This window comes from Leuresthes tenuis, unplaced genomic scaffold (genome assembly GCF_036924035.1).
Source record: "Leuresthes tenuis unplaced genomic scaffold, fLeuTen1.0.hap1 SCAF_24, whole genome shotgun sequence".
Lineage (NCBI taxonomy): Eukaryota > Metazoa > Chordata > Actinopteri > Atheriniformes > Atherinopsidae > Leuresthes > Leuresthes tenuis.
In genome coordinates, this window is record NW_027325378.1 from 10,600,127 (window position 1) to 10,609,598 (window position 9,472).

General features: G+C 40.5%; 1 protein-coding gene across 1 annotated transcript; it reads left to right on the plus strand.

The window, feature by feature from the left end:
* The first annotated feature begins 581 nt into the window (after positions 1–581).
* pcolce2b (procollagen C-endopeptidase enhancer 2b) lies at positions 582–9,242 on the plus strand. The gene is made up of 9 exons (XM_072378553.1): positions 582–756; positions 1,022–1,130; positions 1,548–1,803; positions 2,681–2,805; positions 2,994–3,130; positions 3,234–3,397; positions 4,316–4,399; positions 7,604–7,771; positions 8,132–9,242. The coding sequence occupies exons 1-9, from the start codon at positions 632–634 to the stop codon at positions 8,260–8,262; spliced, it is 1,299 nt and encodes a 432-aa protein (XP_072234654.1). The 5' UTR covers positions 582–631; the 3' UTR covers positions 8,263–9,242.
* Positions 9,243–9,472: the final 230 nt, after the last annotated feature.

Sequence of the window (9,472 nt, forward strand, 5' to 3'; positions counted from 1 at the left end):
TTAGAGATTCTTCCCAGAGAGCACGCAAATCTGTCTTTTTTTATCTGGGTTAAAATAGCTGGTAAAGATGCCATGAGAACATTAAAGTACATAAACTGCATCACAGATTCTGCTTGTCGTAAATTTGTTCCAGCAGGTGGCGCTGCCATCCTATTTCTAGTCTGTGCATCTCACCCGGCAAGCATATCCTGACAAGTCATGGCCATTTCAAATTCTAATTATTTTTATTATGGCCTGTTTCAGCTGGTGATAAATGTATGCTCCTGTTAAATAACTAGGATATTGATACGTCCTCTACCTGTTGGAAGCCTGTAGGTCCTCGCCATATATATGGACTGTTGGGTCCAAACGGATCATATTGTGAAACCATTCACGGATGAGTTCTTCAGTCAAGTTTAATCATGCCACCCCCTTAAAGGTTTTTCATTGGGCAGGTGAAGTATGAGGCTAAAGCGAGACCCCCACACCCTCCATGTGCGTCTTTTCATCCCTTTTTTTCTGTGCTCCGTCCCTCCTACTGCACAGAACAAACGCTATATTCATGTGCTTGAGCTTGCAGTTGCTCAAACTCCCCGCAGGAACTCTTGGGTACTTTTCCCCACCGTTTCAGCTGCTGAGCACAATACCATTCATGCCACGGAGCGAAAACAGGCGAAGCGCCTGCTCCGTTTTCCCAACAATGTGGAGAACATGCGGTATTTTTTGCGCATGGACTCTACTGTTCTTGACAGAAGTCTGTGCGCAGTCTCAGCGGAGGTACATCTTTATTTCCTTTCCTTCTGATTCATTTGAACAATTTATGAGAAATCAAGGTGTCAAGGATCCCGTGAAGGCTGTGGAGGACTGGAGTTTATAGAGGAATATTCTGCAGTCTGGGCTGCCTCAGGATATGTTGCGCATTGGCGAGGAATCAGATCTCTGCTAAATTAAATGCAGATTGTCATTAACGTTTTTCTTTTTATTGTTGTATCACATCATCATCATTTGACAGCATATTTATAGAAAACATTTCCCCCTCCAGACCAACCTTCACGTGTGGCGGAAACATCACAGAGGAGTCTGGAGTGATCGGGAGCCAGGGCTATCCAGGAGTTTACCCTCCAAATACCAAATGTGTGTGGAGAATCACCGTGAGTCCAGTTTAATTTCTCCTGTTTTTCAGCCATAACCTTGGACAGTGATAACATTGGTTGATAATACACCAGAAAGCTACATAATACAGTGGTATGACACACTTTGGCTGGGCCCTAACTACCAATTTCATTCTAAAAATACTCCTCCACAGCCGCAGTGAGCTTAAGGCAACCTTTCTTTCCTCTGGTTCTGTTATTTTATTGTACTTTGAAGCAGTGAAGCTGATGGTGTAACTGCTGCCCTAAAAGTGCAGTACAAGGTGTAGTAAATCAAATTAAAATGTTCAAAACCTTTTTTACATCACTTCAATAACAACATGAGATATCACTGAAATATCTATACCTATGGTGTGTTTTTACATCACTCAATAAAAATTATATTGTTGAACTGACCCTGATGTTATCTCCAACCAGGTCCCTGAAGGCAGGGTGGTCGTGTTGTCATTCCGCTACATTGATCTGGAGAACGACAACCTGTGTCGCTATGACTTTGTGGATGTTTACAGCGGCCATGTCAGTGGGCAGAGACTAGGACGCTTCTGTGGGACGTTCAAGCCAGGAGCCCTAGTTTCCACAGGCAACAAGATGCTTCTACAAATGGTATCTGATGCCAACACTGCTGGGAGTGGCTTCCTTGCTGTTTTCTCTGCTGCCCACCCTCATGAGAGAGGTAGGCCGGAGGCTGTGAAAAAATGGTTTTGGCGTGCTTCTTAACATTGCTTCTCATCTCAAGTTTGTAAGGGTATTGACTGCAGAGAGTTTTTTGACAGAGCCACAGAGACTATGTCAACAAAAGTTGCTTCAGAATGCCCAGACAGACCCATTGTGCTTCCCTCATGCAGACACAAAGAGCTGCATCCAAGCTTTACTCACAGCATGACGTGGAATTCCTCACAGAATTTTTTTTCTCCAGACCATTTCAGTTGAAAGCACAGGTCAGATGTATTACTTTGAGTTAAATGAGCCTTTTCCTGTCTGCAGTCTAATCTACTGTTTTCGTGGAATTTTAATGGCTGCTTTTTTGCACCCAACAGCTGTAAAGGATATTGTGCAGGAATTCGTTTGCTGGGCTGTTACAAACTTGATCGTGAGAGATCGCTGACGGATTGTTACCATATTGTCATTAAACATTGTCATGTCCGTACAGTACAACATGTCCTCTATTTGTGAGGTGTATATGCTCATAACTGTGCTACCCTGGGCTTCTTCTTCAAGTCATGCAGGAAAAGAATCATCAATTGAAGTGTATATTACAAAAACAATTTAAAAAAATGAACAGCCTTAATTGCTTGTGTAGCAATTGAACTGATGTTTCTCTGATGGTTGACATCACTGGTAGTATGTTGTGTTTCTAAAACAGGACGAGCAACTGAATCTTTTCCCGGATGCTCATCCTGGCAAAGAGGGCAAGGACAGCGCCGATTAAAGATTAATAAAAACATTCTCATATAACTTACTCACAAGATTAGCATCTAAAAGATGGTCAGTGTCATCGGGATGATTTCATTTAAGCAGCAGGAATTATGTTTTGCTGTCTGTTTCCACAGGGGATCAGTACTGTGGAGGACGACTGGTCAAGCCTTCTGGGACTTTCAAAACGCCCAACTGGCCCGAGAGGGACTACCCAGCTGGTGTCACCTGCTCCTGGCATATTGTGGCACCAAAGAACCAGGTCAAATATCTTATATTGTTTAAAATGAAAGCAAGAGTGAGTGGTTGGAAAAGGGGGATAATTGGCTAGTTAAGATCTTTCATCTGTCCATTTAGAACATTAATAAGTTAGCATCCACAGCTCAGTGTATGTGTTCTAAATTTTTTCCATGATCTAAGGAATTTTCTGTAACTTGTCTCCTGCTGCAGATTATTGAAGTAAAGTTTGAGAAGTTTGACGTGGAACGAGATAACTACTGCCGCTACGACCATGTCTCCATTTTCAACGGGGCAGAAATAAACGATGCAAAGAGGATCGGCAAATACTGTGGAGACAGCCCCCCAGCGTAGGTGATTTCTGTCATGCACCAGGTACTTTCTAAGTCAAATGTCCATCCTTTGACTACATCTCAGTTTATCCTCAGTCTGCTTTCCTGTGCTGCCTACCAGACCTGTGTTCTCAGACGGGAATCAGCTTCTGATCCAGTTCCTGTCAGATCTCAGCTTGACTGCAGATGGCTTTATCGGACACTACAAGTTCAGACCAAAGAAATTTCCAACCACCACCATACCGCCTACCACCACCCCACTGCCAGTCACTACCAGGCCAATACGTAGGTAGCAGCTTGATTCCTACAAAACCATTAAAAGACTTGCAACATGTGTATCTGTTGATGCAGCAACTGTGCTACTGGAAAGTCTTGTTAACATGTGTGATTTTATCTTTTGCATTAAACATGACAGAGGTCTGGAATCCGCCTACGATAGCAGATCTAACCAAGAACAGAAATAACGGCTTAAGTAATAATGCAACATGGCTGCAATTAGCTCCATCAACCCCAACTTTTTACTGCTTATGGTTGTAAACTCTGAATCAAAAACTGCACACTCAGTATTCACAATACAGTAGAAAAGGTAGTTGATATTCAAACACTGGATCCACAGAACACACGGTACTGGAGACTGGATGTCCCATTAAAGAGGAGTCCAGTACGTGTTCAAACACAACATATGCTTACATTTCTCTTGTGTAAACTGTATATAACACAAGTTAGCACACAGTGCGGCCGTATGTATTTACCCACATTCACACTTCATTTTTATATGCAAACTTACATTCCCACTCACTGTTATTTTTTCCCTTAGTCAGTCCAAGCTGTTTTAGCACTCTCCTGCCATGATGTCATACTATGATATGGCTTTCTGGTTTGCTTATCTTTCCTGGCTTTTCCCTCCTCAGTAAGAAAACATATTTGGTCAGTCACCTTATATTTTCTTAAAGCCGTGGTTCTTTCCAGTATGGACGCTTTATTATCTCTAACTTGAAAAACAGATGTTCTCATGTCCCAATGTCTTGCTGTTTGTTTCTGAAGCTGACAGTCATTCCGTTACATAGACTTTTACTGAGAATATCCAGTGAATTAACCACAAGGGAAACAGATGTAACCAAAACTTACATGCTTACATAGATGACAGACAAAATTACAGACTGAATTTCTTGTGTCTCTGTGTGTGTGTGTGTGTGTCCACAGCTTTGAAGTACTCCGTTGCCCTGTGTCAGCAGAAATGTAAAAGACGGGAAACACTAGAGAGTAATTACTGCTCCAGCAATTTTGGTAAGAGCATTAATGCTTATTGCAATTTCTATAAGCCTCAGAAATTGTAGTCACTAATGAAATCCAGCTTGTATTGTATCATTTAACTGTTACAAGCATGATAATCCTAAACAGCCCATAGCACAAATTCCAAAGATGGACAGTATTGCGCACATGTTTTGAGTTGCTTCTTTAGATTTTGCCTGCAAGCAGTCAGACTTTCTTATAATCCTTTAAAGTAGTCTTGCACAATAGTTCTCCAGACTTTCTGAAAGTCATTCAAAGTTTTTATTTGGACATTGCCTGCTTTTTCACTCATCTTCTGTCCAGTCCTGGTTCCCGACCATTTCAGAGGAACTTTGAAATGGTTCAGAGTGGTTTTTCTTTTCTTTTTTTGTTCATTTTTGTTTTGTTCAGCCACTTCACACTTACCTATGAAACATGCACTAGCACAGAAAAATACACATATGTGTCTACACATAGGAGACAGCTTAGCAAAGAACCAGTTATACATTGTGTCTTTAGGTATCTACAAATCTGCATCTACAAAAAATGCCAAAGTAACACAATTTTAAGGCTATGCAATAATATTTTTGCACCAACAAGGTTCACAAAGTTTTAGCTGAAAACTTGGCATACGTGTATGATACGCAGTTTGTCCTCTGGACATGGAATCAGGGAGAAATGGCTGAGGTATGCCAAGTGAAAAGAAGACTGAAAATCAGTGGCAACAGGTTTTATGGAGGGATGAACCCTCTCCAGAGCCTGAAACTCAATAATAGTTTTGAAGCAATATGACAATATTGACAGAGAACAAAACAATAGGCAGCCAACGTCCAAAGAAGAGCTTTGGGATGTCGTTCAAGAGGCTTGGGGAGCTATTCCTGAAGACTTCTTAAAGAAATGACAAGAAAGCTTGTCTAAGAAGGTTCAGGCTGTGTTGAGGAATAAAGACGCTTATGCCAAATATTTCAGGAGTTGGACAGACTCTGTTTTTGTCTTATATACTGTATTTCCACTTATGTTTGCACGTTTCGATAAATCGCTGCAACTATGTCCTGTTTTCCAGGCAAAATATAAATAAATTCGGGGACTTTTGCATGGTTCTGTACATGAGCAGACACCTTGAAAGCCAAAACTCCCCTAAGTAGTTGTTTACAGTCCTGATCATGTCACTATCTTTGCTCCTCTCGTTTTCACTTGAGCGTCTGAAAGGCTTTCTTGATAGTCGGCCAGCAACTGAGGGACTGCATACAGTAGAACACAGTTATCTTCACGTGAAACACACACACACTCTTGCAGCCACTGACCGTGGGTAAACTACATTAAATAAATGTGTTGATTCAGACTCAGCCTCCATTTGCTGCTCTCCCACACTCTGATTTTTTTTTTCTTGGCTTGGATGTTTACTGCATGTGTTAAGATTGGCATTTCAAAGATTTCACTTGGATTTGCACCAGTAAGTATGGAACGGTAAACGATGTGGTGGCACATGTGGAGCAGCACGCGGCCTGTTAGAAGTGGTGAGACGGGAGGCTGACAACATTTCGTCTAATTAGCACTTGAAGTCATGACTGTTAATATTGTTTATTCTGGTCAAGAACACTTAAAATAGTCTAAAGCAGTTTGTTGATTTGTGTAACAGTAGCAGGAAATATGATAGCATGATAGAAACAGGCATTCCTCTGGCTATTTTCATGTCTGTCAGGAAATGAAATGTGTGCTTTATGAAGTCTTGTCATATTGGTACCATCAGTGTAAAGAATCCGGTTCATGCTGAATGAACTGTGTTTCCGTCTGACTCCACTGGCTAGTAGCTACTCTCACTAACCTGCCACTGCTAAATCTCTATGAGTTCTAACAAAAAACTGCATGTTTTGTACCTTTGGAGACTTAGTCAGACTAAACAGCAAATGACTGATACTTTGCCCTCGTTCTTTAACTCTAATGGACAAAAAAGAAAGAACTGGACACTCTGTGGCAACTCTGTTTTTTTTTTTATTTTAACATTGAAGGGATATTTTCATACAGTTTTCAGAAAATGATATCTCACATATACACTGGGCTCATCTCTCATAGCTGAAACTGGCAGTGACAGTGAGTCATGTTTGTATCTATAGCTCATTGATGAGTGACAAAGCTGGTAAAAAGGTTATGAGGAGAGTGTTGCTGCCTGAAAGGAAATGTTGAGAGACTGCGCTGTTAATTCACAATGACATTTTTACAAGCAGGCTGCACTTCAAAGACGAGGAATTGAAATGTAGTACGCACACATTGTTCACATTCCCTCAGCTCATTAATGTTGATAATAAAACAACAGATTTCCTTCACTCTAGCTGTCTCTTTATTAAATTCCTATGTACATTTCCAGTCTCCCTTATCTCCGATATTGCAATGTTTGGTGTAACTTTGTCATCTTTCAAATATGAGGCCTGCATTTATAATCCCCTGAGAAACATACTGCAGACTTTCTTTTATTTTAGCCTCTAGCAAAGCAAACTGTAAAACTGTTTATGCTTATTCAGTTATTTGCCTGAGATGAGACAGTTGCGTCCTCTTTTACTCGAGTGTTTTACTAAAATCTCAATATCCTACTGTTGTCACTGTGCTTAAAAGATACTTATTTTATTTAAACCACAGCCCAGAAACACTTTTGCCAAAGTATTTAATACACTCCTCCAGCTTGTTAATGAGAGAGTGTGTGACCCAGTAAATTCTTGCTGTACTGACATGTGATTTCTAGGAAAAAACATATATTTTTGGCCGATTCTGAGCTGTTTATGTCTGTAGATCTCAGACTTCATTCAGGTGTTTCTGTCTTCTATTGAATCATCAGTAAACACCAGTGACTCTCCATGTTTGGAGGCTATGCATGGTATAGTCGTCACGTTGCCGCGCACCACCACTCCCCCTGTTTTGGAAATTATCTTTGAAATGGAGTATGAGTTCTAAACCTTCTCTACCACCAATGTTGCCATTGTAATATACTGTAATTTGAGGTTTCACAGCAACAGCTTCCAATTACAAACACCTGTAAAACAACAAAGCCTGCCTCTGATTTTGATGTGAATAACTTAAAGCTGAACAGCAGTGAACAGCTAAAGGAACAAACGCTGGGACATTGTTTAAATGTTCATAATTGCACATTAGGTATTTTTATTGAAAGTGCAGCGGTTTACTATGTTTGTGTTATTTATTTTACATTTTTTTGTGTGTCTGTGACAGTGATAACTGGGACAGTCATCACTGCAGTGATGAGAGGAGGAAGCATGTACGCCACTGTCTCCATCATCAATGTGTATAAAGAAGGCAATCTGGTAATCCAGCAGGCAGGAAAGACCATGAGCACCAAGATTATTATCCTGTGCAAAAAGTGCCCGTTTGTCAGAAGAGGTGAGTATGCAGATTCTGGTGAAATTGAATGATTATTTTTTGCATTTATGAACAAAAAAAATAGGTAAATGTGTAAATGTTGATAATCACAGTACAGTTCCGAGTTGACTGTTTTGAATAACCAGTGGCTCTGAGTTTGCCTCCTCTGCTGTGCCGTCATGCTCAGCTGTACAACCCAGTGTTAGGTGAGCGGCAGAACTCACTGTCCAAACAGTCAATGAAACATTTTAGATGTTTATATGGAAGCATATAAACATAAGGCATACAGACCTGCCATGTTTGGATTCTCATATTCGGCCTCCCTGAATGTCTCTGCCGTTCCGCCACTGCATTCAGGTTTATTTTGTGTGACCTCACCAGGCTTGAACTACATCTTCATGGGCCAGGTGGACGAGGACGGACGGGGGAAAATCGCCCCGAACCACTTTGTAATGGCCTTTAAGACAAAGAACCAGAAAGGACTCAATGTTCTTAAAAACAAGCAGTGCTGAGTTCCAGTAGCTCCGAGGAATCCTTCTGAACTGGTCTGCCTCAGCTGTGGATGGAAGCAATTAAGCAGAAAACCAGCCTCCTTCTTAACAACACCGACACGGGCCACAAAAACAAAACCAAATCTGGATGAAGAGCTGCCAGTACAACATAGAATATGCATGATTTATTTGCTCAAGGGGAACTCACATACATGTATTTATGAATTTTGCTGCAGATTGTACAGTTTTGGAACACACAAGGCATTGTATTATTCCAGTCTGTCTTCCATTAAATGAGAAGCCTGTCAGTGTGTTTTTCAAACTGACATTAATGAGCAGAGACATTAGTCCAAATTTCCAATTCTTGTTGGATATCATTAGTCAAATTGCTGTCATGCTCCTAGCAGGGATTTTGAATTGTTGCTAGTAGAATTTTCACAGTTTTTTGTTTTTTGCATGTGTGCACATCTGTTCGGGCATCACCTAGTGACACTTTTACTCTTAAATTATTCCATATTCTGTCTTTCTTTAATTTCTTTTTTTAACCTTCAACGCTGCAGAATACAATGTGAATTAAGACCATCATTGATATTTAAAGAAAAAAGATACACGTCTGGCAAAATCATCTTTAATTTGACAAGCCTGACTAGTGTCCACAGGGGATTTATTACTGTTTTTATGATGGTGTAACAACCGGCCGTTCACCTCTTGTGTTCGGTTTTAATGGGCAGGGTTGGAAGTTTCAAATGTGGTTATTAAAGTGCAATATTTAATGTTCATAATTCCTTTAAAGCAATTTGTCTGACTTTGTGTGAAACATTGCGTGCTGAAACTCTTTTCTTTAGTTTGTTGTGAATGCAAAGCACCGCCATCAGTGCATGTCATTAATCTACTGTCATTGTTTTAAAGGCAAAAAAATATTTTCATACGAAAGCAACATCTATGAGCATAATTTATATTTTATTGTGTTCATCTGCCCAAATAAAACTCTTATAACGTTTTCCTTTTGCTTCTGTTTCTTGAGAGAGAGATGGGAACTTTCACCAAGAAACTGAAAAGGTTTTTGAAATGGTCTGTTTGGGGCAGCTGGGGCAGATGCTCTGCGAAGCATGAGAATGGATCAGGTGTTTGTAATGTGACTCTCACATGGACTGGAACACCGGGAAGTTGGCTGAGCAGTTGAGTGTTTTCCAGTTTTCAGACCTCCTGCAGTCAAAAAATTTAAAGGAGA